Source organism: Hypomesus transpacificus, chromosome 26 (genome assembly GCF_021917145.1).
Source record: "Hypomesus transpacificus isolate Combined female chromosome 26, fHypTra1, whole genome shotgun sequence".
In the NCBI taxonomy this organism is placed as follows: Eukaryota; Metazoa; Chordata; class Actinopteri; order Osmeriformes; family Osmeridae; genus Hypomesus; species Hypomesus transpacificus.
This window is the reverse complement of record NC_061085.1, coordinates 8046485-8072986: the sequence shown is the minus strand read 5'-3', so window position 1 is coordinate 8072986 and position 26502 is coordinate 8046485. Positions and strand designations below refer to the sequence as shown.

Below are 26502 nucleotides of genomic sequence, written 5' to 3'. Positions count from 1 at the left end.
GGCCAGCAAAATGCTCCGAGTTCATAACTAAGCTCTAAAGAGTCGACACATGCACGTCCTTTGACAAGCTCTTACCACACTTGATGTATTGCATGTGGACAGATCCTCCCCTAGTCACATCCTCAAGTGCCATCTGAGCCCAGCTCTCCTCGGACACCCTCGCTGCGTCATCGCCATGGCTACAGCAGGCCTGACACAGGGCCAGCGCCTCCCTCATGCGACTCCGCTGCTGCTCTGCCGTGTGGTGACCACTAGGGGTCAGCGTCCACCCACAGTTTTCGTCCTCACTCTTGACATCGTCAAACTAGTGGGGGAAAGAGGACCAAGTGTCAACATTTAGGACCTTGACAAGATTTGAGTGGGATCAAATATGTAAATACAAGACATAGTTACCACATAGGAACTGAAACAATTATCCTCCTCGTCCAAAAATGCATCGTACGACACACAAAGCACCTACAGAAAAAGAAATGCCCGTCAGTGTCTGAGGGGTTACTCAACTTAAAAGATAAAAAAATAAAAAATAGAATTATCTATGAGACTTTAATGCAGCTGGTTGGTAGTGAACCCACTTCACCTGGCTGATCTCATGTCTGGCTTTGTATATCCATGGGATAACCGCTCCAGAGGGAAGGAGTCTGCCAAGATGGCTGCTCGTCTCGGCCTCAAGCTGGACCTCGGTCTCTGCGCTTTCCGACAGGTAGGTATGGATGATCCTGTAGGCCACGGCCTGTTTATGCCCGTCGAAGGAATCATCTCCCTGGGCCCTGAGAGAGACCCTGAGGAACAGCTCCAGCTCCTGCCACAGGGCCAGATGGCACAGCTGGGCCCGCAAGTTCTTCTCCCTCAGGAACGCGTGGAAGGGCCCACCGGCAACGCCGTCCGCCGACAAGGCGAGCGTCAAGTACCTGAGGCCGCGGAGCTCCAGAGGGGAAGCCGGGACCGGGAGGTTAACGGGGAGGTAGAGGGCAGGGGTCTCCAGACAGACGTGTGGGACGACCACCTCCTTCACCTGGCTCTCCTCCTGCCTGGAAGAGGCAGGGCCGGCGAGGCACCGGTCCGCCCCTGTAGCTTGGCCGCTGCTCTCTTTGGACGTCAAAGGCGTCTTTTTAGGCTCGGCATCGGTCGCGACGTCCCGGAAGTCCATCTGAGTGTGCCCAACGTTGGTGCATCCCTCCTGGTCCGTGGCGCCCCCAAATGGAAGCCACTGGCAGAAGCTCGGTTGAAGTCCCTCAGCATCCAGGGTGGTGGTTGCTGGTTCCTGCGGTTCCATCCACAGGAGCCTCTTGGTGTGTTTCGAACAGTAGGTCACCGTGGAACTTCCAGGCGGCAGCCCCTCCTTCTCCTCCTCCAGGCCCAGGCCTGCATCCTGGGGAACGGGTCTTGGATCCACAGCCGCAGCCTTGAAGGACGCTATGGAGCTGTACTGCTGAGCGACAGAGCTGCACTCGGATACACGTCGTATGGAGGTCTTACAGCATTGCAGGAACTGAGGGAGCCAGTAGACCTGGAGCCGCTGCAAGGCTTTGGTGTACATCTGAGCCAAGACTCGCTTCCTGTCACTATCCGGATGGTTCCCGGACATAATGTCCACAAAGGCATCTATCAAAAGCCGCAGACACGTGGCAGCCGAAAGAAACCGGGTGAAAAAAACAGGTCGTGAAATCGCGTGAAGACCGTTTCAAACCGTGGACGGTTGCGGTCGAAAAATAGCCCTGCTGTTCTACGGGTGGCTGAAGTGTGGTGCGACATCGGCCGGTGCTACCTGTGGTGACGCGGCAGGCGGCCGGCACACTGGACCCCTCCCTGAGGTGAACGACCTTGATCACAGTCAGGAGACCGTGGTACCTGGGATCCTCTGCATTCATCGCAAGCAAACGGGACACTCGAACACAGAACGCTACCAACTCCTCGCCTAAACAAACACAAGAGTGTATTCATCATCTGTAGACCCGTACCTGCCATATAGATCCCAGCTCAAACACAATGATTAACTCCTTTCAGTTGACTTCTGGGTATCACAACTGATTGTAGTGTGATTTTAACCCCTCGTGTTCTCTTCGGGTCATTCTGACCGATCAGTCATTGTGGCCCACCGTCGTATTGTGACTACTTTACCGGATACAAAAACAAAGGGAAGCATTTTCTTTTAACCGTCGGGCTGTCTCAGACCCCCCCCCCCCCCCCACCACCACTGCGAAGGTTAAAAGAAAATGCTTTGTTTTTGTATTGGGTAAAGTTGTCGCAACACAATGATGGTTCGTTGTGACCCGAAGGCAGCACAAGGGTTAAGGGAGTCATGGCTGCAAAACACTGACCTCGAGACCTTTGTATGAAAGTGCAAAATCGATTCATTCCCCTGACACTGCCAATGCACTTCTGAAGTAGCCACTGGTCTGCTGTTGTCCAGTTTAGAACATCTGTAAAATGTTCTTCAAGATCAAATCAAAGTGCATCTTATCTGCCACATCTACATCCGTTAGGTGTATAACGAAACCCTGTTTCTATGGCTTGTAATAGCCTTGTCTACCTTTAGAGTGATACTGTGAGAAGTCAAGGAGCTCTTTACAGAGCTTATAGCATCTGAACAACTCGGTGTCTTTGAAAGAGGGAAGTCGATGGGCTGTCAGCCACTTCAGAAATCCTCTTCTGTTGACCCGCTGCCCCCACGATAGGTCATGGAGAATATCCACGTAATTATGTAAAACGTAACACAGTCAGGTTTTATTATGATGGCAATTGACCTACTGTTCAACTCACTCGACTTAATAGTCAATTCACTAACGACAGTTAGCCTACCTGGCCTATAGCAGGACACGGAAACCATTTGTTTCCTGACAGGAAGAAAACTGGAGTCTGTCCAAACACCTAAAACCAAACCGTTTTAAGTGGGAGCAAGCTGTGTGTAATTACACTGATAATCAGTTTAGAATCTCACCGGTAAATTTAGAAATGTGTTGAAAAAATCCACGAAGACTACATCCCTTAAGATATCTGGTAGTTGGTCATCAATTTCACCTATAATAAAGGTGTGAATCCTGTTTTATTTGTCGGCATAAATAACGACCACATGACAATGATCGATATTGATGGTGCGTAGCATGTTTAGACGTAGGCTAATGGAATCTCATTTGGCTTACACAACCTACCGGTGGATTTCATCGATGTTGACACAGGCCCGTCTGTTTGATGGCTCTTATTCATTTTTGCTGGGAACACAGCTGCAGCCGGACTCTGTCAAATCGAGATGGAAATAATGTGAAAATGGATCAATGACGTAACAATCTGATTAGAAATCGGAAAAGATTTATTTTTTATGGAACTATTGGCTAAGTTCATTTTGTAAGGAATTTTCTTCAAATTGCTAGGTAGCCAATAGCCTATAGCCTATTACATTAAATGTTTATTGTTCGTCAAGTAAGACAGACTGGTGTAGCTTATGGGCAGAAATATGGGACACTAAAACGATAAATCGTTCTGCTTAGAATTCATTGGACGTTGACCAATGACCACCCTTTATTATCACTAGGCAGCGCCATTTGTCTGCTGAAGCCCATAGGCCTACAATTTTAGTTTCCAAGAAGTTGAAACAATTAAAAAATATATAGGCTATATATCCCACACTATTAATATACAGGGATGTTCATACATTACTTAATACAACAGTCGAGGGCGGAGTTAGGTGTGTTTTGTAACACAAAAACAAAGGCTGTAACAACACGTCCATGTAAATTGGGGGAAGGCTACGCTGACACAGTAAAACTCCTCACGATCCTGGACCAACCCATGAGTTCTCCATCACCTGAACACGAACGGATCACGTTTCTTTTTGGCCAATCAGAGACGGAGGGATCTGCACCCCACTTTATAAATCCGCCTTTGTGACTATTCTAAGGAAAAGGGAATGGAAGACAATATCACTGCTATCCTCTTTCCGATAGAACTACGCGCTGTGTCAGATTTATACATTTGTACGTCTTGATCTTACACTGGGTAAATATCAAACTGAATTACTATTTGAAGTAATATGCTGTTGGTTTTATTATATTATTTGCTATAGCCGATATGTTACTTCGCTGTTATGTTCTTTTTTGGTTGTTTACTTTACTCGATTTTACCTTGCTATAATCTTATAGTTTTTTACATCTTGCCTCCGTTTAAGATGAGATGTTGACAGATAGTCTAAATGCCAGCGACCGTGTAATTGAAAACCAATTCCACATTATCAGCAATGTTGTGATTTGATGCGTTTCGCGTTTAGATTCGATTATTTGTTTTATGTCTACCGGTCACTTAGTGTAAATGTTGCATCATAGCTTCCTGGAATCCTTTCATATGATAACGACCCTTGCCTTGAAAAAGAACAGAGGAATTGTTTTATGCACCAAATGACTCCAATGAAATGGTACCAATGAGAGAGAACCACTCAGCATTTGGCAAATATCTTTCAGATTCTGTCAAAATGGCTACTTCATCCAGTGCCCAATTGAGTAAAGCTGTCAAGCAGCAGTATATGGACCTCCCTCAGGGTGACAAGGTTCAAGCCATGTACATCTGGATCGATGGATCTGGAGAGGGACTACGCTGCAAAACCAGAACTTTGGATTCTGAACCCAAAACCATTGAAGGTACGATTGGATCACCAGCCTGGATGCCTTTTCTATCTCTGTGGTTATTGGACCGTATACAAAACAAATCTCTTGTTACATTTAACAGTGTTACCGTGACAGTAATGTATAATGTTAACATGAATCAGTGTTGAGTTGGAGAGATTAGAAAAGGAGTCATGGATGTCCCTATTTTGCAGAACTCCCCGAGTGGAACTTTGATGGCTCCAGTACCTACCAATCAGAAGGCTCCAACAGTGACATGTACCTAATTCCTGTGGCCATGTTCAGAGATCCCTTCAGAAAAGACCCAAACAAACTCGTTTTGTGTGAAGTGCTGAAATACAACCGTAAACCTGCAGGTGAGAAGAAATCTAGCCCAGTTCTTCGCTAATCTTGAACTCCGTTCGGTGTGGTCGGCATTTGGTGTGTTTGACGTAAGGGTTTAGACTAATGACATGTTTACGTGACTTCTCAGAAACCAACCTCCGTCAGTCCTGTAAAAAGATCATGACTATGGTAGGAAACCAACACCCATGGTTTGGTATGGAACAGGAGTACACCATCCTGGGCACCGACGGGCATCCTTTCGGCTGGCCCTCCAACGGCTTCCCCGGGCCCCAGGGTACGTGAACCAAAGTCGAGCCGGTTGAAGGTTGTGTAACCTGTCCAACTTGACTCGTGCCTAACCCCTAATGATGCGTCACTCAACAGGGCCATATTATTGTGGGGTTGGAGCGGACAAGGCCTATGGAAGAGACATCGTGGAGGCCCACTACAGAGCCTGCCTCTACGCAGGGGTGGAAATCTGCGGCACCAACGCTGAAGTCATGCCAGCTCAGGTACTTGATTGTGGTGGAATTTCTATGATGGAATGTCTGAGGTCATAAGAATTGTGTTTTTCATCTGAAAGAATAGTCATTTTCTAGTACAGTATAGTCGGCTCCATTCAAACAGTCTCTCTCTTAGCAAGGGGAACATTTACATTTAGTCATTTAGCATACGCTCTTATCCAGAGCGACTTAGTCAGTACAGGGACATTCCCCGGAGGCACGTAGGGTGAAGTGCCTTGCCCAAGGACACAACGTAATTTGGCACGGCCGGGAATGGAACTGGCGACCTTCAGATTACAAGCCCGATTCCTAACCGCTCAGCCACCTAACTCCCATCTGATGTATTTAGCGAGCCCCATGTAGTTGCTTTAATCGGACCCTGTGTTTTTGATAGGCATTCACTGTACGCGTGGGTTGCACCAATCTTACAATTGTGTATGTTCCCCGTTTCCTTGCAGTGGGAGTTTCAGGTAGGGCCTTCTGAAGGCATAAAGATGGGGGACCATTTGTGGATCGCTCGCTTCATCCTGCACCGCGTCTGTGAGGACTTTGGCGTCATCGCCTCATTTGACCCCAAGCCCATTCCTGGAAACTGGAACGGCGCTGGCTGCCACACTAATTTTAGCACCAAGGAGATGCGGGACGAGGGAGGATTGAAGTGAGCCCTGCGAATGTATTTTGTGGTTGTTGCCGATTGTTATCTATTTCTGTGGTCGTTTATATGAACTTCGGGGTTAACCCTTTTCTCCTTGGATACAGAGCAATTGAGGACTCGATAGAGAGGCTTGGGAAGAGACACGACCACCACATCAGGGCGTACGACCCTAAAGGGGGTCTGGACAATGCCCGGCGCTTGACGGGTCATCACGAGACGTCCAACATCCACGAGTTCTCGGCGGGCGTAGCCAACCGCGGCGCTAGCATCCGCATACCCCGCACTGTGGGCCAGGAGAAGAAGGGCTACTTCGAGGACCGCCGGCCGTCCGCTAACTGCGACCCGTACTCTGTCACGGAGGCGTTGATACGCACGTGTTTGCTGGCCGAGGAGGGCGACGAGCCCACAGAGTACGGCTTGTGAACTCGGGCGGAATCTTCTTCCACCTTCTAAAGTGTCGTGTTCCCGTGACTGTCCGGGCCAGTCTTTTTTTCCCGACACCCTGTATAGTGTAAGGCTTCAGCATGTATAGATTGTATTGTCATTTTTTATTTTTAGAGTTTTACTTGACCTAAAGAGGAGAATACTTGATGTAGTCATTCCTTTGTGCACGTTGTACAGTCCTTACCTTTTTAAATATCTTGTCTAGCGTATATAGTCTATTGAAAGTTGACAATACTCAACATACCTATTTTAGACATTGTTCCACTTTTTATTTTCGATGTATGTCTTTATAGATGGTTCTTGTGATTGGTTTAACATAACTAACCAAGATACTGCTGCGTTTTCACTAATCCAGTTTGTGCTGATAAGATCACTCGTCACTGCAGCACAAAGGACTCCAGATGCACATGCCTTCATGAACATTAGTCAGTTCTATCAGGAAAATGATTTTCAACTACTGTTTAGAGGCAGTTATGGTACCTGTAGTTTGTTCTGACAATGCAATAATTTTAACAATGTTATGTTTTTGAAATTAAAACATTTGACATTTTGTACCAGAACCAAACTTTTGTATTTTTTTTTTTTTTTTTTACATCTAGCTCTGACTACTTAGGATCATTCATTTGTACTGGTGGAAAACAAAGGGGTTAAATCAAAACAAGGCAAACTGGTACTTTGAGATGTGAGTTGCCGAGCCTGCTTTCATAATTGAGGTGAAGAATGAAACGCAACATCCGACATTGAAATATCTCAAACATGTTTTCTTGCATGGGCAGCAAATCCTATCTCTTGTGCCATTGACGGTATGGCATCCAAACTAGGGTGTTCCCTTCTAACCCCAAACCCATAAACTAATCTGAGTCCTCAAAACGTATTTTCTACACACTTAAATGTTCCATGTCTCCAACAGGACACCCGTCAGTCCTCCTCAGTAATATTTTTCAAATTTACTCATTAACCAACCTTCAAACGTTTTGTAAGTAGTGGAAAACACCTTTGCAAAATCACTGGGAATTATGGGAAATGGAGTCTAAACCCACGCTTCCTGCTTCTGCGAGTTCGGGCAGGAGATTCAGGAGACGACTGCCAACAGGACAGAGCGCGCCCACCTCCAGGCCTGGTTCAGAGCACGCTGGCAAAGGGAAAGTTACAGGGAACAAATACACAAACTAGGGCTCCTGTATTTACAGCTCAGCTTGGCTCTTGACAATTTCCCGTAGCTGAAAGCATTTCCTGTGAACAAAAAAGCTTTAACACGAGAGAGTGATTTGATACGCATTTGAAATCGCCGTACGTGAATGGGAGATGGCGTGGGATCAGTAGACACGAGAGCCCTCTGTAGACGGATGCAACCCTTTGGGTGGACTGTTCGCATGAGCTCCCCTCAAGCCCGTCAGGAAAGGACAGAGGCATGGTCTGAGATGGTCATGTGCACATCACATGCTTGATTACTACTGCCCCTCAGAGCGTATGCCCGAAATGCAATTAAAGTCGGTGCTGCCGTCAAACCACACTTGCCTTCAAGTTAACCTGCTTCCAATAAAGACCCATACAGAGCAACAGGCAAAGATTCAGATCTGTAGTATGCCTGTGTGTGCGTGTTTGCGTGTGTGCGTGTGTGCGTGTGCACAGAGGGTTTCCAAAGTACAAAATGAAGAGGGATGTAAAAACAATTCAAGGATGGGAATGGTCAAGAAAAAGCAGGACAGAAAATAGAAATGCCATGCGTGAGAACTGGAGGCTACGGCGTGGTTGCCATGGCACCCACAATCCGAGCTCACACAAGCTGTTCTTGTTCTTTGAGTGGAAGCGAAGGGGCGGGGGGGGGGGGGGGGGGGGGGGGGGGGGGGGGGGGGGGGGGTGCCGGCTGTTATGTAACTGAAAGCAGGTCAAATGTACTTACTCCCCCTTTAAAATAATGGGGAAACGGTGAGTGATGAGGTTCTCCTGAAAACGAATAGCTGGGATCCCTTTACACGTACGTGTACGGCGATGGAATCAAACAGACCTGTTAAGAGACCGGCCTTCCCTCATCGAAACGATTACGTTCTCTAAATGTTTACTTACCTCTCGTTCTCCACCATCAGGCCTGTGCACATTTCTTTTGGAAATGGTCAACCACTGTTTGTCATGTGAGCCGCAATCTGATTACGAAGGTCTTAGTAGTGAAAAGGGACGCACAGTGAACTAAATCTCTCAGGGTTTAAATTGAAGTCTGGTGCTTTGGGTTTCAAAGAAAATGAGACACCATCCATGGCTTAATCAATCTTATCCATTTTAAATGCATGTAAAAAAAGAAAAAGAGCTTGATGCGACTTTGCTGGCTCGCATTGGAAGCTCGGGCCAGGACCCTCAACACAACAGATTGTAAACAACAGACAGTCAGCCTTTGTTTCTTACCCATGCAACAGTTTTTTTCCCCCCACTGTAACACTGCCTGCTTTAGGGACACTTTTGGGAAAACCAATGTGACGTGCGGTGGCTGATGGTCGGGAACTAGGGCAGCTGTGAAAGCAGGGCCGTGTCAGGGTGAGGATGAAGATCACAGGACGGCTCGGGGGTGGGGGGGAGGCGACAGAGACCGATTTGACTCCAACCTCCCGTTGAGTACAGGGTGTCACCAGTGGTTTTTGGAGCACAGATGTGCTGTTATCATGCTTGCCTGCTTGTGTGGAAACAACAAACCCAACAGGTTTTATCTGAAAGGAAATCCATCCCTAATCTTTCGTATTCCCCACTCAGCTGATCTACCTACCTAACCCTAACCCTGCCTTAAGTAAGGGGGGGGGGGGGGGGGGGGTGCGGTTTGTACAAATTCTGTTTTGTTTGTGGGAAGATTTAGCACACCAGGGCTAGGGTCAGCAAGTCCTGGTTCCCCGTGATTTTCCACATACTTTTCCAGAGGGTGTTCCTGGGCAGGAACAAACTACATCCTCAACTTGACTCCCCCACTCCCTTAGTTTACAACCGCTTGACCTTCGACCTCTGACTCTCAGCTGCTGGGAGCCCAGTACCCCACCCCCGAACCACTGGCCTGTTCGTTCCTCAGTGCTCAAACGATGGCTAACCTGGCTAACCTTAAACCCTGACAAAAGACAAATCTTACATTCCTGAATCGTCTCTCCTGTTTTCCTATTTGATCGTATAGTGTCCTCTGCAGCATGTTTGGGGTCTTAGGGGTAGCTGTACAGATCACCGATGAGAAATGGGTGTATGCCACGGGAAGGGAGTCCTGTCTGAACTCTAGTAACATTGGCCCAGTCAGTGGAAACATGGAAAGGCCTTGAGCCATGCTACTTGTCGCTCGCAATCAAGACATCTGTATGCAAGTTCAGATTCCACGAGGTTTAACTACAGCTGGGTGCAAACAGGCAGGTGTAGAGGGCCCAAGGGCCTTTTAATGTGACAAGGAAGTCTGACAGGGAACATAAGCAGATGTACAAGAATGTGAACGTTCAGGTCCTGATTCAAATTGGTCTTGTGCCGAAGGTATTTGGATGATGACAGTTTGCATAGTCATTTTAACATGAAAGTTTATGGCGAGCTGTTTCCAAGCTATTTGCACCCATATGTTGCTAGCACCATAGATTAATTCCAGTGATGTCATAGGTCACAGGTCATTGTTAAATCAAAGTAAAAGAACACCCCCGTCCCCCCCAAAAAAGTGGAAGAACCTGTACCAAGATGTAAAAACATGCCAGCAATCGTTTTATGTTGTTTTTAATATAAATTCGCAAGCCAAACCTTGTTGTAGAATTTTGTCTGCGGAATTGTCAAGTCTAAATGTAACTTGCTCCAAGTTATTTGTGCCTATTTTTTATCAGCGTAACCTTCAAACGTTTTAGATTTATTTGTTAGAAACTGCCCTGGGTGAGTGACCCATTCTTCTCCTACAGCTTTGAACTCTCAAGGAATGTAAAACTGGGTAAAACTGTGACCTCCTTCCAGCGAGAGCTTGTTCCGTGCACAGCAGTGTATTGTTCCTGCTTCAGTGTCTGTTTGTACCAGTAGCGCTAAAAGCTCCTCCTCCTCTCCAAAGGCAGAAGGGGGAGGGGGGGCGGGGGGAGGGCTGAATTGGGGTTCTCTTATCCTGTTTTTGTAAAACTCCCTGGTGTCAAATTGCTTACTCTCAATAAGAACAAAATGTTCTCCGTCTCAGTGCATGTGTGTGCTGTACCTTTTCTTTTTGTCTGCATGTCCATGCCTTTTCGTCGTGCTGAACTGAACTGAACGTCCGTGAAAGCAACACCGGGTTCATTTTTTGATCCCAGAATAGGGACCTTCGTGTAAGAACTTGAGCCAAAGTGATCAAAGTTTTTGGTTCCCAGTGTTTTTCCACTGGATTTACTTCCAGTAACTTCTTTGTGGTGCTTTTAAAGACCGCCTGCTGTTTCACTTTTACCCCCACCTCATGTTACTAACCCCCTAATTTACAAGCACTTGCACGTTTGACCCTCCACTGAAGTGACCAAAGTATACCACCTTCTAACCAAATGCTCAGATTTCTCAATGGCTGAAGGACTAAGAATAGGGTCAACATAAAGATGAACTGATTTAACTTTAAGTGCAATGGAACGATCTCCACTGCTCTCCTAAGTATTGTTCTCTCCAGCAGGTCTCACTTTCAAGGGACATCATCGATGGGAACACAAAGTACAAAGAAGGAATGCATAGGACATACTATGATGCTACAAACCAGAGGTCATGCATTTCTGTCTATGTTTTGCATATATGGTTGGATGGATTCCGATGACACATTATGTTGTGCTCTTCACCATGATAACACGTGTTTGAGGCACATTTGGGTTAATAATGTGCATCTATACATTCTGCTCAATTTTCTCCGTATCTCGTTGAAAGTACACCCTGGACTACTACGTTAGTGGGGGTGCAAACTCGGGAATAGATTGACAAGTTGTCAGACTAGTGTAACTCCATTCAGATCTAGTTGTATGATCGAAACTCGTTTCAAAGCGAGTTGTGGAAAAAAACGTTCCGAATGTCAGAATGATACTGCACCCCAGCTGGCAAAGAAATGCAGTTTGACAAGCTTAATTCACAAGTCTTCACCAGGCCAATATCTTGCCCTCCAAGAAGTCTCTACAAGTATGACCTTGGTTGATCGAGACAAGCATATTTTGTGAGCCAAAGAACAGGGCAGAAGAGGTACCCACATTGAGAAAAACAAACCAATTACTAAAGCTCAATGGGACCAAAGAGGATGCATTGCCAGGTCACATGTTTCGTATCAATTAGCGTTCGACTGTAAAAAGAACATAGCCAACTGTAGCTGTAAAAGGATCTGGACTGTTAATCGTACTGGTGTTTTTATTGTCACGAGTTCGACTTCTTTCATACAAAAGACAACAATAAGAAAACACAACGTCAAACTCCCTAGAGTGACGCATTGAGACTTCTGAAAAGGAAAACAATTAGGCTATACGAAACAGGTCAAACTTCTTTAGAACATTAATCCATGACGTCACTGTATTCCAGTTAAAGAGAGGGCTCGGCTCTGTGACTTAACTACAATGTATTCGGCTCCACTAAAGGTTGCCAGTAAAGTGTTGGTTTCTCCCACCTATTTCCTTGTTGTTTCGCGTGTGTTCCCCAAGGCGAGAGTATGACAGCATGACAGTGCGTCATCTCACCCTTAGCATTGTGCTAACTCTAGAGCCGTCATCTCGGACAATCTGTGCTGACGCTTCAGCCTGCTGATGAGTCCCGGGACACAATCAAACAACGTTTGATATTCAACACGATCAGATATCTTCCAGACAATGTCCTTCATTTCATCTGTGGTGGTTCTGAGACCACACAGTTGACCTACTGTTGTTCCTGCATTGAGAAAGGCCTTGTGAAATGAGTTTAAACTGGCAGACTGAGTTGTAGCTTACTTGCTGTCTACATCTAGCATATTCCAAGTTCCAAGTGCTTAGGATTGGTTCTGTTATTACAGTATACACATATAATGCTTGCCAAAACACAAGGCCGGCCCTTTCTCAACACCGGTCTTTTGGTCAAGTTTGTGTAGCTCCTGAACAAGTTACAGTTCATATGCATGGAAGAAACCTTGGGATGATTAGGAAGCTCTATTTAGCACTACACAACCAGAAATGATTGTGCTGTTGTCCATGGTGATCTTTTAGTTCACAGGCTGTTGCCTGTTAGCAGTAAGACAGTAGTAGTAGTAGTAGTACAACCAAAAGAGCAGCCCTACAATGTACCCCGACTTCCACATTCCTACGGCAACAGTGGAACACTCCAGAACATCCCAGCTCTGGATATGTTCTCAATTAACACAGAGCCTCCATGACTCCAAAATTCAAGAACCAGACCCAGAATGACTTTGCACTTTTTAGAGAATGTATATGTCTCATGTCTAACCCGTTTGAAAGTATTTTACTTGAGCATTTTACATTTCCATGTATTCATTTAGCTTTATCCAAATCGACTTCCAAGAGAGAGAGATTTTACGTGATGTTTTCTATCAGCATTAAGCAGGGGCTTTGTGTGTTTACAGAACACTCTGAAACACATGCCTGTCACGTAAATTGACTGTTGCTTAAGGACAGAACATTGCTTGGAGATTCAATACCAAATATTCAAAATCAGCAAAGAACCACAGGCTTGAACTTTGGAGTCGCATGGTGTCACTTTGTACGTGCAATTTGTTTGCAGCTGGTTTCAAGAAAAACGTTGGGATCTTCAATACACACAAACACACAGTATTCCAGTGAACTCTGTTTTCATTCATCTCAACAGGAATCTCCCAAATTATACAGGAAACAAGGAAAAAAAGCTTCAATGTTGGTTCAGCTTGGATCTCACAATGCGAACACATGACTTGCGATCACATGACCACATGGCAGCTTTGTTGAGACAGCTTCTTATTGACAAAACAACATGCAGACAATTAAATATGATGAGACTTTTGGTATGTTTCAGTCAAACCTTTGACCACAAACAGAGAATATAACCGATTATGCGGTTAAACTTGCATCATTATAGCAAACTCGACTATTTAATCGTATTAGACAAGGTAGCCCACTCAACGAGACCCTCCATGTAAAGATGATCACAAGACCAAGATTGACTTCCCCTGCCACGCATAGGGCCTACTGTTCGACATTGCTACATAAATGTCTAAATGCCATTCCAAAATACGTGTTTTTTATTCTATTGTGACAGTGAAACTACATTTAGTCTCCTTTGTCAACATGACTGTGGGGTTCCACACGCATGACAGACAGCGTCGTTCTGTTCCGACACAACAGCTCTTATCAGAGTCATCTTTTAAGGACATGCTTTGAGTCTGCGTGTTATATTTAACACTGTTACGGTTGGTTTGCCTGACATGACACCGTTTATCTTGTATAGTTCTTATACAGGATACTGAACGATGTTGTGGTTGTGAGAAGAATATAGGCCTTCACTTGGGACAAATTAAATAATGCTGAATCTGCATCGCCTATACACACCCATTACCCGTTGGAAACAGGTTTTGCACCTTGGCATTCCTTTTAAAGTAGAAGTTTTGAACACAGTGCTGCAATTACTGTATAATGACTTCCTACCTGGCCGCTTGGCTCCATGTTGTTGTGGTCTGGTCAAGTCTGTGATATATTGGTTTTATTGTTGCTTGCTTTTCTACAGGTACACTTGCACTTAGCGGTTCATGTTGATTAATTGTAACTTGCTTAACTACATGCTCTTATGGTTCTTCCCTTTGGCACTTATTTTGGTTGTTCACAATATGTCCTTCATGTTTTGGCTACTCGCAATGTTTTTGGGGCTATCTTGTTGTTGTTATTATCAGTGACCTATGGGCTTTGTAAAGCTCTCTCTTGGAAGTTGCTTTGGATAAAAGCGTCTGCTAAATGAATACATGTAAATGTAAGTCTGAAGCCTGTTTCGCAATAATCAGTTAAGTTAGTTAACGCTCTCTATGTACAGCACATCACTGAATGTTTGCTTGTACCTGGATTTTGTTTTGTTTGTTTTTTTTCACTCTGCACACAGTGCACCTAGAGTAATGGCCCTTTGCCATGACCCCAATGACCAGGGAAGTCAAAAACGGTGTAGGTGGAGAGACTGATTCAGAGGTCCTCATCTTGGATACAACCCAGAAAAGCTGGGTTAGTAGCTCACACGGCTGTTTTGACCAAAATATACATCAAAGGGGTGCGGATTAACGTTATTTCACGGGGTTAAATCACAGTTATGTAAACAAAATAATTGAGGAGATACAAAGATGAAGTTTGCATTGCTGTATTTAAATGAATTGACGATCGAGCACCATGGCATGCAGGTCCGTGTAAACAAATGGAGCAATTGGGGCCTCTTGTGGTAGATAACGGTACTGCACTTGTTTACCAGGCTTCTATTGTCTCCCAGTGCCCCTGGCCAATGACATAGAGGTATACTGTACAGAGAGTTCTCCCCGTGTACTGTACACGTATTTAGAGGCAGCTGCTCATACTGGTGTGACTCGGATGGAACTATGATCTTTTAAGAACATGTAAACACACAACAAAGCAGTCCATGAGAGTTGAATTATCGTGTCTTGTATGACTTTACCTTTACAAATGGGCTGTAACATATTCCAGGACAACTGCAAACATCTTCCAATGTGGATATTAAAGAGCATTTAGGCTACTATTAATCCCTTTCATTGTATCACTAACCCTTATGAAATGTTTTTTTTTATTCATCCAATGGCTCATGTCATTGTAAATGTAATTTATGAAACTTGCACCGATGATTTGCACCTGACTGGGGTAGAGTGCGGGAACATGGTCAATGAAAATAATATATTGGAAGAATGAAATCGCGCAGATTCCTGAAAGCTATTTTGTCGTTTCAAAACCAGGCGTTCAGACAGGCAGGGAGACAGACAGGGAATTGGAGTCATGTTGAAACAGCAGACCCGACGAAGAGGGATGGCCTGCAGCAAAACGTGTTTTTCTCACAAAATGGGCCATGGCCAATGAGCCTCAGGTTGACTCATTCATTGTATCCTTTACTCGTTTACTTACAGTAAACAATGAAAATGGGTCCACAACACAAGTCACGAATTGGTCACTGTGCTTCTGAGTGCTTGATGTTCTCAAAACCACACGATGGCAGCAACGTCCAAGGTTATCCTCGGCAGGCTGTCCAAGACCTGAGAGTACCTGACAACACTCCAACCCATCTATCCTCTATCTACGAATGAAGGGTAATTTTGAATACAGTTGCCCGCAATAGCTCTTAACTTACAGTATAAGGATACCTATATATGTGAATGTATACAAAAATAAGTATATAAAACAAAACCAAGACATTATGAATCTACTTCTCTTCATGTGATTCTAAAAACAATCCTTATTTGGATTCCACAAATTAACATACTATTTTAAACTACTGACAACATGGTTTAGTTATCAATCCTGGGCCGGCCAATGTAGACACTGTGAGGTCACGACTGACAATATTCATAAAGTAACTTGACGACTCTGTGAAGTGGCTGGTCTTGCTCCCTGCCATGTGTCCTCACAAAAAACCCGCACATGAAACTACACATGGGCCACAACAAGGACAAACGTTTACTGCCCCCTGTTGGCCAGACGATGTATCTGCACCACAGACACAAGCTTTCTTGTGGTAGCTATTTCAGGTGGGTGAAATGATGAAAATGTAATCAAGCCATCCAATTGTTAAGCTCATGTTACATTCATTAACTCACTTCAGAGCTCTGCAAGGTACCTTCCAATGTACTGTATGCAGTGTCAACTTGAAGCCAAAACTATTAAGTGATCAAAAGGAAAGGAATCTAGAAGGTAGCATTGGTATTTTGATACTGGGCTTGAATATAATAATTTAAATGATAACATTATCGCATAGCTTCCTAAGCCTACATTAACATGCATGCCCTATTCCTATAAACATTAACGTCAGCTTGTTATTATTGTAGTCATCCCCTTCACCTCCCAAAACGAATATAAAATTGTATTAATCGGTGTTAAGAGTTTCCAGTAGTGGATCATTACTCATTATACAACTGTATGTGAAACTAGAATTCAATGAGTTATGCAGAAAAGTGAAGGAAAATGTTAAACATACAGTGCCCTCCAAAAGTATTGGAACAGTGAGGCCAATTCCTTTATTTTTGCTGTAGACTGAAAACATTTGGGCTTGACATCAAACGATGAATGTGAAACCAGAGATCAACGTTTCAGCTTTTATTTCCAGGTATTTACATCAGGATCTGATGCACAAATTAGAAAATATCACCTTTTTGTTCGAACCCACCCATTTGTCACGTGAGCAAAAGTATTGGAACATATGACTGACAGGTGTGTTTTGTTGCCCAGGTGTGTCCTATTACATACATTATTCAATCAATAAATACCACTGAATGTCTACACTCAGGTTCAGATTGGGTAAGATAGGTTTTGTCTATGCAGACTGTATTCAGAGGTGAAAACAACATGAAAACCGGAGCGCTGTTTTTGGGTGAAAAACAAGCAATTGTGAGTCTTAGAGAAGATGGAAAATCAATCAGAGCCATTGCAGAAACATTGGCCATAGCCAGTACAACCATTTGGAATGTCCTGAAGAAGAAGAAAACTACTGGTGTACTAAGTAACAGACGTCGAACAGGTAGACCAAGGAAAACATCAGCAGTTGATGACAGAAACATTGTGAGAGCTGTAAAGAAAGACCCTAAAACAACTGTTAGTGAGATCAGCAACAACCTCCAGATGGCAGGAGTGAAGGTATCACTATCTACTGTTCGCAGAAGACTTCATGAACAAAAGTACAAGGGCTACACCAGAAGATGCAAACCACTCATTAGCAAGAAGAATAGGAAGGCCAGGCTGGAATTTGCCAAAAAGTACAGAGATGAACCTCAAAAATTCTGGGACAAAGTTTTATGGACTGATGAGACAAAGATTAACTTTTACCAAAGTGATGGAAAGGCTAAAGTTTGGAGAAAGAAAGGAACTGCTCATGATCCCAAACACACAAGCTCATCTGTGAAACACGGTGGAGGTAATGTCATGGCTTGGGCTTGCATGGCTTCTTCTAGGACGGGCTCATTAATCTTCATTGAGGATGTAACACATTATGGCAGCAGCAAAATGAACTCGGAAGTCTACAGAAACATTTTGTCTGCCAATTTAAGGAAAGATGCAACCAAACTGATTGGCAGAGCCTTCATCATGCAGCAAGATAACGACCCAAAACACACTGCCAAAACAACAAAGGAGTTCATCAGGGGCAAGAAATGGAAGGTATTAGACTGGCCAAGTCAATCTCCAGACTTAAACCCTATAGAGCATGCATTTTACCTGCTTAAGAGGAGACTGAAGGGAGGAACCCCACAAAACAAACAACAACTGAAAGAGGCTGCAGTGAAAGCCTGGGAAAGCATCAAAAAGGAAGAATGCAAAAGTTTGGTGACGTCAATGGGTCACAGACTTGCTGCAGTTATTGAAAGCAAAGGATTTGCAACTAAATATTAAGTCTTATTCACTTAAATATGTTTTAAGTATATCTGTTCCAATACTTTTGCTCACATGACAAATGGGTGGATTCAAACAAAATGTGATATTTTCTTAGTTGTGCATCAGATCCTGATGTAAATACCTGGAAATAAAAGCTGAAACGTTGATCTCTGGTCTCACGTTCATTATTTGATGTCAAGCCCAAATGTTTTCAGTCTACAGCAAAAATAAAGGAATTCGCCTCACTGTTCCAATACTTTTGGAGGGCACTGTATATAAAGATATGAATCTCGAGGTGTATTTTGAGAAAACTGAAATCTTAAGACATCTCTGAAACATCTCTGACCGTGGGTCAACTAAGAGATCATTCCTAGGGGAATTTATGTCTTCCTCACTGTATATTTAAGTCAATCCAAGATACATGGATTGATCGATTTATTGATTGATCGAAAGGTGATCCTCCAGAGATGCTATTGAGTTGTATTCCGTATTAACGTCATAATATGTTGAAGTAAACTAAAGGAAACGGCTTAGTGCTAAGTGCTGGCGTCCGTGCGCGTGGAAGCACGCTGATGTCCACTAGACATATCACTCACACGAAACCCCGCCCATTCAATTCTAGCCATCTGCTTGAATGACATGGATTGCTTTAGGAGGGGAGTAATGATTTGGCCACGGGGAAGACAGAGGTGAGTCGAGGAAACTAGTCAACTCTACACAAACGAACAGAAGCTCAGCTGAGAAACGTTCTAAAAGCCATGAACATTCAGAATACTGGTTAGTGTTAACTTTTGGTGAATCCATAGATGCTTATTAGCTTTTGTTTATTTATTTTCATTTTTGTCTAAAACTCACCAATTGACACGGCATAGGCCTATAATATGTTTGACTGCAGATGTTAGCGGCATAACAAGATCATTCGAGAAATTGGAACTTAAATCACGTTGCTCCTCCACACAGGCTCTCAAAGGTTCATGACAAGAGCTATAGACGCAACGAAATGCACTTGGCGTTTAGCTATCCAAATAGCCTTCCACGGATACGTTGAGAATGTAAAAGAACGAATTTCTAAAGTGCTGTCAGTTTTAGAGTGACTTTTATTTGACATAATGTTTAGAAGTTTAAAACTTTGAATTCTCATTTATGACTTTCGTGCCACTTACATTCTAGCTATACACTGACCTAATCCTAAACCGACATTGTACATACTAATCCTAACCCATGAATGCCTATGTATGAAACAAGCCTTTGGATCAGTTTGCAAACAAGGTTGGCTACAACTGCAGTACTGCATCACGACAGATACACTCAGCAAGGATTACTAGTCACTAAATGTATTCCATAGTATACAGGTACATTTTGATTATGCAATTTTAGGTATTTTAAAATTAATAAAGCTTGAAAGCTTTGTTTTGTTAGTATTAAATTATTAAACCCCCAAATAAACTTTGCACCTAATAAATCAGAATTTACATTTGAGAGTGTACATAATTGAAATCCTTATACTGAACAAGAGTTCTGGCTCAACCACAAAGTCTTAAATATAAATGACATTCATATTTTACATACACAACTCCAAATGCATTTAGTTTGAAGTTAGATTGCATTACTTCATAGTGTGAATGATGTCATTATTGTGAACTTATTGTTTCATGGTATTGCTTATTCTTACAGTGTAATTAACGTGATCATTTCAATCATGTGAAAAGTATATTTTGTAGTTTAGTCTGGAATAACATCCTGACGTATACAGTGCAGCCAACCATATTAATTGTTAAATGTATTTTTTTGTTTGTTTGTTTTAGCCGTTGGAGTAGAAAAGAAGAAAAACCTGCACGTGCATCCATCCCTGCAAATATGTCTGATAAAACACCCTCAAGGTTTTTTGATCAAAAATACATTTCAAAAAGAAGCTTCCGGAAAAACATCATAAGCAAAAGACATTATGTACCTCAAGTGTCCTCTGTGGATGTAGGTGACGGTGGCATTTGCACAATCGATAGTGATTCGGACTCATCTTATAATGATGGTGCCAACTCCCTCTCAGGGAATGGCAACATTGAAATGATCTATTTAAACCCCCAGACTCCGACTTGGACTCTTGCAGAGAGGTTTGCTGAACTTTCATCTGGAGAAAAGGGACTTTGTTCAGAAGCTTTCTGTGGTCCAGGTTCCCCTGCGCCTGAAAGAAACGGTGTCAGTAGAAGAAAGGGATGTGATGGCGACACAGTGCGCGAGAAAATAGCCCGCTGCATTTCGAACAAAAGTCACGACCAAAGCAAACACGGTTGCACCCATCCAAAACTGCCAAAGGGGACAACAATCGATGCAGTAAATCCTGAGGCACCCTTGGGTGTATGTGGTGACAGGGAGGTAGAGGAAGGCGGAGGAAATCTCCCTCTCAAAGATGCGACTATGTTGGATGCCTGCGAGGATGGCAAGGTGCCGCTGGTTTTTGCGGCGATGAAAAAACGGGGGGTGGAAGGAGACTCGGAGAACCGCCCTTACAAGTGCACCCACTGCAACTGGGCCTTTAAGAAGTCGAGCAACCTCCAGAGTCATCTGGACACGCACAGTGGCTTGAAGCCTCACGTTTGTGAGCTGTGCGGCAAGGCCTACTCTCACCAAGGCACCTTGCAGCAGCACAAGCGCCTCCACACGGGCGAGAGACCGTACCACTGTCCCTTCTGCGTCAAAACCTACATCTGGTCGTCGGACTACCGCAAGCACATCCGCACGCACACCGGCGAGAAGCCGTACGTGTGCGACGCCTGCGGCAAGGATTTTGTGCGCTCCTCGGACCTGCGCAAGCACGAGCGCAACATGCACACCAACGACAAGCCGTTCCCTTGCGCCGAGTGCGGCAAGACCTTCAACAAGCCGCTCTCTCTGCTGCGCCACGAGCGCACCCACCTGGGCGAGAGGCCCTTCTGCTGTCCCGACTGCGGCAAGGCGTTCGCCGTGGCGAGCCGCATGGCGGAGCACCAAAAGGTCCACACGGGCCTGAGGCCGTACACCTGCGCGGTGTGCGCCAAGTCCTTCACCAAGTCCTCCAATCTCCTGGAGCACAAGGCGGTTCACAGCGGCGTGCGGCCCTACAAGTGCTCCGAGTGCGGGGTGGCGTTCGCGATGGCGTCGCGCCTGGTGCGCCACCAGCGCGTCCACACGGGAGAAAAGCCCTTCGTGTGCACGGGCTGCAGCATGAGCTTTAGTCGCACGGCCGCCCTGAAACGCCACCAGGAGCAAGCGTGTGCCGGAAGGATCTTTGTCTGTGTGGAGTGCGACAAGTCTTTCCAGTGCGCCTCACAGCTCACGCAGCATATGCAAAGCCACAAGTCCAAGAATGCCTGATTTGAGTGCTCGTCAAGACCATTGTTACACCTTACTTTCTGCAAAGCCCTTTGTTAAAACAATGTGTTTCTTTAGGATCAGTCGGTAATACAGATATTATGTGTAACCGCAAATATTTGTGAGGTTTGACTGTTGCTGTTGTTGTTGTGCTTTTTGTCCAATCGATACACAACACTAGAATAACAGATTGATAATAATTTCATAGAGCTTATGCACAGAGTGCACATTTAAAAAGCATTGTTTGGTTTTATGTTCTTTTTCAACTACAGAGCTTTGAAATTCACTAAATCATCCTTCATTTTTACCTCAACACGCCAAGTCTTCCAGTTCTTCCAAACTGTCATTTTCTCAACTTTTTTTGCTCTAAACAGTTATGAAACCTAATTCATGATCAAAGATAGTGTGCACACAATGTGATGGGGACATTCTGTTACTGTTTATTCCTTTTTGTGTAGATCAGACGGACTGAAAAGGAACGCAGGACCAAATGACATTGCTCTTAACATCAAATGAATGTACATTCTTTTGGCAGTTATATTGTACACCAATTCATGCAGTGGTGATCATTTTACATATTTGGACACAAACGAAAATCTTGTTTTAAAACTTGATTTATACTATACCTCTTGGTGAGTTTCAAAATATCTGTTCTTGTTTTGTCATTTGAGTATGTCTTTGTTTCAAATAATTTAGCTAATGTATCCAATTTTGAGATTGTAGATGTATTTAATGTGGACAGTTAAGTAATAAGAGTAGGGCTAAGACTCACTTGTGACTGTAATTTTTTGTGTGGATTTGGTTGATTTGTTAGAAAAATATAAACCAAATTACATAGCTCCAGTTACGGAACAATTCTGAAGTGTTTTGCAGTAATTAGTTTGTTAGATCTATCACTGATCATTTTGACAAAAACCACCATATTGCATTTGAGCTTCACCTGAGCACTAATTTAAAACGAGTTATACCTGTTTTTATTCTTCTTCCATAAGTATGTATTGATTCAATATTATTTATTAACCAAAACAATATGTATTTATAAATTTTATTTTGGAATAATCTTTATTTGACAATACTGATACAGTAAACAGGAAACTGCTTTGTGCAATATAGAACAGTACGGACTGGTTTAATAAATTATCTTAGAAACCAGGACATGTAATGTCCTCATTTTGGGGATGTGTACATCTTCAATAATTGTTTTAATACATCCCTTGATAATATTTAATCCCAAAAGGTAAGCCACAATGAAATATTTGGTCTATTGGGTGAATTCAAAATGAATATTTGAAACAATGTAACAAGACAATGTACAGTATTGTACATATATATCTGCACAATATGGCTTAATATCACATTGTACGTTTTACACAGCCAATGTTGCTGTGTGTGATGTATGTTATTGCTTGAATGCTACAACTAGTTTTCTGCCAAAACGTTTCTGGTGCCTTACAGAACCTAGGTATTAGCAGAGCTTGGAAGGTAAATGAAACCAAACCCAGTAGCTAATTAGCTACTTTTAGCTATAAGCTAATTTCTAAACAGTGCCTCAACACATCTGCTCTCCCAGTACACCAGTTCTGTCCAGTTTTATCATATTTATCATCTAATGCATATTTCTGTACGTGGAGGTAAAACCGTGTTAAAAACAGAAGAAAAAAACAAGCCCTCAAACATGTTTCGGGTTTAAACATGTAGAATGATTGGAATATTTATAAGCACACTTCATTTTAATTTAAAGTTGAATGTACTCTTTTTCTTTTCTCTTTGCATATTTTTTCCTTTGACATTTAAAGAATTGTTACATTTTGGACGTCAATTGTATTGTTTTACAAAGTACAATCAGAGCCTTATTCTACAACCTTTACGAAGGTAATAGAATGGACTTTTTAAGCACTTATATATATTAACTTGTGATAGAGCTTTCAAGTACTCAGGGACACTTGATTTAGTGCTATCCCAGTATGAATTATTTGTTGGTACCTTTAGCTCTATTGCTAATTGGTTTACATTAATTTCCTGGTAAATGCTATGCTATCATGTGTCAGTAAACACAATGTTATTTAGCACTGTTCCATTTTTATCTTGGTAAAAATGTACAGAGTTGAAAACTGAGAACCGTGCCTTATTTTAATTGGTGACTTGAATGAGTCCCACACTTAAAACCAATTGCACTTTGTTCAGTGTAACTGAATATATCCTTTTTATGAACTGTAATTGAACCTGTCAGAGAACATGGATGCAAACATAATGCATTAAAATATTTATTTTGATTGTGATCAGAACGGTGGCGTTTTCATTCGGTGCTAGTTTACGTTAGTTGGCCTCCACATCTCAATGCATGCTCTTAAGAAACAATCAAGGACTAAGCGGCCCCACCCATCCGACTCCCACAGTCACTCCAGCACATGATTGGTATCGTGAGGAAAGCTGATTGGACCAATTGAAACAGAATTGAAATTGAACCCTGTTCAGATTAAAACAGTTGGAGGAGTGCCAAATAGAACACAATCTATTCCAGTAAGTGTGGCCTCTCTCGGCTGGTCAGTCGGTCTGTCTGTCTATTCATAACTACTGCAGTTTTCACTGTTCTCACATCCTCGCAGACCATTTTAAGAATGCACATTCATTTCCATGGCCACATGGGGCCAAGAACACTGTTATAGGCTTTTTGTATAACACATTGGAATAAATATAAACATAATGTAGTTCACAAAGCACGTACCTGGTGCCGTTCTGCTGCTGGAGATTTGGGTTTGTTAGGAAAAAGAATCACATAATAATCTCCTGAAAATATCAAGTTTTGACATAATGTCTGTCATCAAAGGACAAATTATATTTTCCTCATAAAATGCTAATTTTGTGTTCACTGCCTCTGTCATAATTTGAATTAAAAAAATATGTACATAAATATACAAATAAATACGACATTTTCTTTACAATTATGCATCACGACAAAGTGGCAGGAGCCTGGGAAGGGACCTGGATCTGCTTTATCCAAATCCTCTTCCTGCATGTTTGGCTCATACTTAGACACCAGTTGTAGTCACACTGCAAACTAATGGTAAAAGGAGATGCCAACAGCCGCGTTGTGAAATTCCTACCCCATTTCAGAGCTCCCTGAAAGGCATTTGATTATGGCTTGGCGTGGCTTTTTGGTTCTTTATTTTTAACAAGGGTTCATTTTCACTTCAGTTTTCATTTGAATTTGTTAACACTGTGAACACAGTCCCCCCTATACATGAGATAGGCCTAAAGATTGTATAAGACCAAGGGCTATTACTGACTTAATGAACTGAATGCACTTAATGAACAATATAGTACAAAGATACAGTTATCAACAGTACTGAAACATTCAATGCATTCATTATATGCACAGCAATTTAATGAAAAAAGTATTCAACAAATAGGATTATGGATTATGTCAATTCTGTTGAATGGCATACATTACAAACAAAAAACATAACAATTTTGTATGGTGTTTCACATTCCATGATCAGTACAGTATACAGTACACCAAAAATGTAATTAGTAACATGCCCTGCATGTACTCCCATTGCTATACACATGTTCTCCTTGTCCTTGAAACACTCTCCTTCGTAGAAGTCTCTGCCATGGAACAAGTTTTGCTACAGGGCATGTTAACAACCCACACCAGTTTGGCTATCTTCACAGGGAATGAAGGGAGCTCAGATGCGTAGCCTAAAGCCTTGGGGAGATCCATCCCAAACCTGGTCTCCCTCTCCCCCACAAACCAGCTGCCACATAACATCAACCATCTCAGGCCTTACAGAGACATCGAGTACGTCGACGTTATAGATCACTACCCATACTTTGGCACAAAGTATTCAAGGGTCTCTGTCTTTGTCAAATAGTCTGTAGCTAACTGGTATCTGGGACCCTTACATTTTCATTGTTTAGGTGCAGAGATAGAGACGGAAAGCTGAGGGAAATTTGCTGCAACTTCTAGGTAGACACTAAACACTGTCACAATGCTCCACATGGGTTGTTTTACTGTGTTCACAGTTAAATGCCAGCCCTGAGATGATTTAAAGGTAAAGATGTAGACCAGTGAAGATGTCTCTTCTCATGGTTTGAAAAGGACGTGGTTAACTACGGCGTGAGAAAAAGAGAGTGTTGGAGAAGTGGGCGCGGGGTCAGGGTTTCCTTTGGGCACTTTTTGGTCAAACATGCACTTGCTTTTGACTTTGTTCCAAATAAATCTTTGTGGAACGCTGATGTATGTCACATTATCTATTGTCTATGGTCTATTAACAATTTCATCAAGCCTCAATTTCTTCGTCCCCAGTTTTCACCTGTTTGCTTACTCTGTGAGCCCTACTATAAGCACTGGAGAGAATCACAAGACCAAGTTTATATGGCTTCAAATCAAAAGATCGTTTGCTCATATGAATGGTTCTATTGTCTTTGTCATCTATCCAGGTTTGTAAGTCAGAATCCCTTTATTCACCTCCCTTTGCCAAACCCAAGTGGCTCCAAGGAGTTTCCCCATCAGCTTTCACCTGTCATAGTCCCCTCAGGGAATGTATTTCTGTAACGTCCTACCACATGTTGAGCAAATGTTGTAGGGTTAAAGGTCATCCTATAAAAAGACCTGGTCTGGTGTTGGGGTGTGCTTTGGGTAGTTTGGGCCTTCTCTTCACTGGTCACTGAGTCCTATGTAACTTGCACCTTGCTTTGATACATTTAGTTTGCCTGCTTGATTTAAGATTATAAGATTATGTTTCCTGGAAACACTGATTTGTTGAAACATTAGTCACTTTAACACAAATAATTCAAGTATTCATGATGATGTTAGCTTTTTGATAGACATTGGTATATTATTTGTGAAACAGAACCTTCTGAAAGCTTGTATAATCCAGCTATCCTGCATGAAAACAAGACAACTATTATGTTAGGCAATGTCAAAGTGTCCTTGAAAACAACCTAGCCAGATTAATGTCTAAAATGTTGGTACACAAAAACTATTTTAAGATTGGTCAGATGCTGGTGGTATTTAGAGACCAATGTTCAAAGCTTGTGTTGAGTTTTTTGCTTCAGTTTTACTGCTAGAGAATTTTCCATGTATTCCAAAGTTTTGGGTTACTACTGAACTACCAATA

At 43.0% G+C, this 26502-nt stretch overlaps 2 protein-coding genes across 3 annotated transcripts; both read left to right on the top strand.

The window, feature by feature from the left end:
* Window positions 1–3791: 3791 nt before the first annotated feature.
* Window positions 3792–7099, top strand: glulb (glutamate-ammonia ligase (glutamine synthase) b). Its single transcript, XM_047049839.1, has 7 exons — window positions 3792–3993; window positions 4452–4628; window positions 4808–4969; window positions 5086–5232; window positions 5322–5449; window positions 5899–6098; window positions 6200–7099. Exons 2-7 carry the CDS (start codon window positions 4463–4465, stop codon window positions 6516–6518), a joined length of 1122 nt encoding a protein of 373 aa, XP_046905795.1. The 5' UTR covers window positions 3792–3993; window positions 4452–4462; the 3' UTR covers window positions 6519–7099.
* An 11566-nt stretch (window positions 7100–18665) lies between these two features.
* On the top strand, window positions 18666–26459 carry znf648 (zinc finger protein 648). 2 transcript variants are annotated; one of them, XM_047049673.1, is made up of 2 exons: window positions 18666–18720; window positions 19837–26459. In XM_047049673.1, the coding sequence occupies exons 1-2, from the start codon at window positions 18671–18673 to the stop codon at window positions 21380–21382; spliced, it is 1596 nt and encodes a 531-aa protein (XP_046905629.1). In that variant the 5' UTR covers window positions 18666–18670; the 3' UTR covers window positions 21383–26459. The 2 variants fall into 2 exon arrangements, with proteins under 2 accessions (XP_046905629.1, XP_046905630.1); XM_047049674.1 differs by having other exon boundaries at window positions 18693–18808.
* Window positions 26460–26502: the final 43 nt, after the last annotated feature.

Bases quoted from the DNA above. Each gene is read 5' to 3' on its own strand.
- glulb (XM_047049839.1), top strand. From the start codon at position 4,463: ATGGCTACTTCATCCAGTGCCCAATTGAGTAAAGCTGTCAAGCAGCAG. The intron at 4,629-4,807 runs GTACGATTGGAT...CCTATTTTGCAG, and splicing joins TGAACCCAAAACCATTGAAG to AACTCCCCGAGTGGAACTTT. The intron at 5,233-5,321 runs GTACGTGAACCA...GTCACTCAACAG, and splicing joins CGGCTTCCCCGGGCCCCAGG to GGCCATATTATTGTGGGGTT.
- znf648 (XM_047049673.1), top strand. From the start codon at position 18,671: ATGGATTGCTTTAGGAGGGGAGTAATGATTTGGCCACGGGGAAGACAG. The intron at 18,721-19,836 runs GTGAGTCGAGGA...TGTTTGTTTTAG, and splicing joins TGGCCACGGGGAAGACAGAG to CCGTTGGAGTAGAAAAGAAG.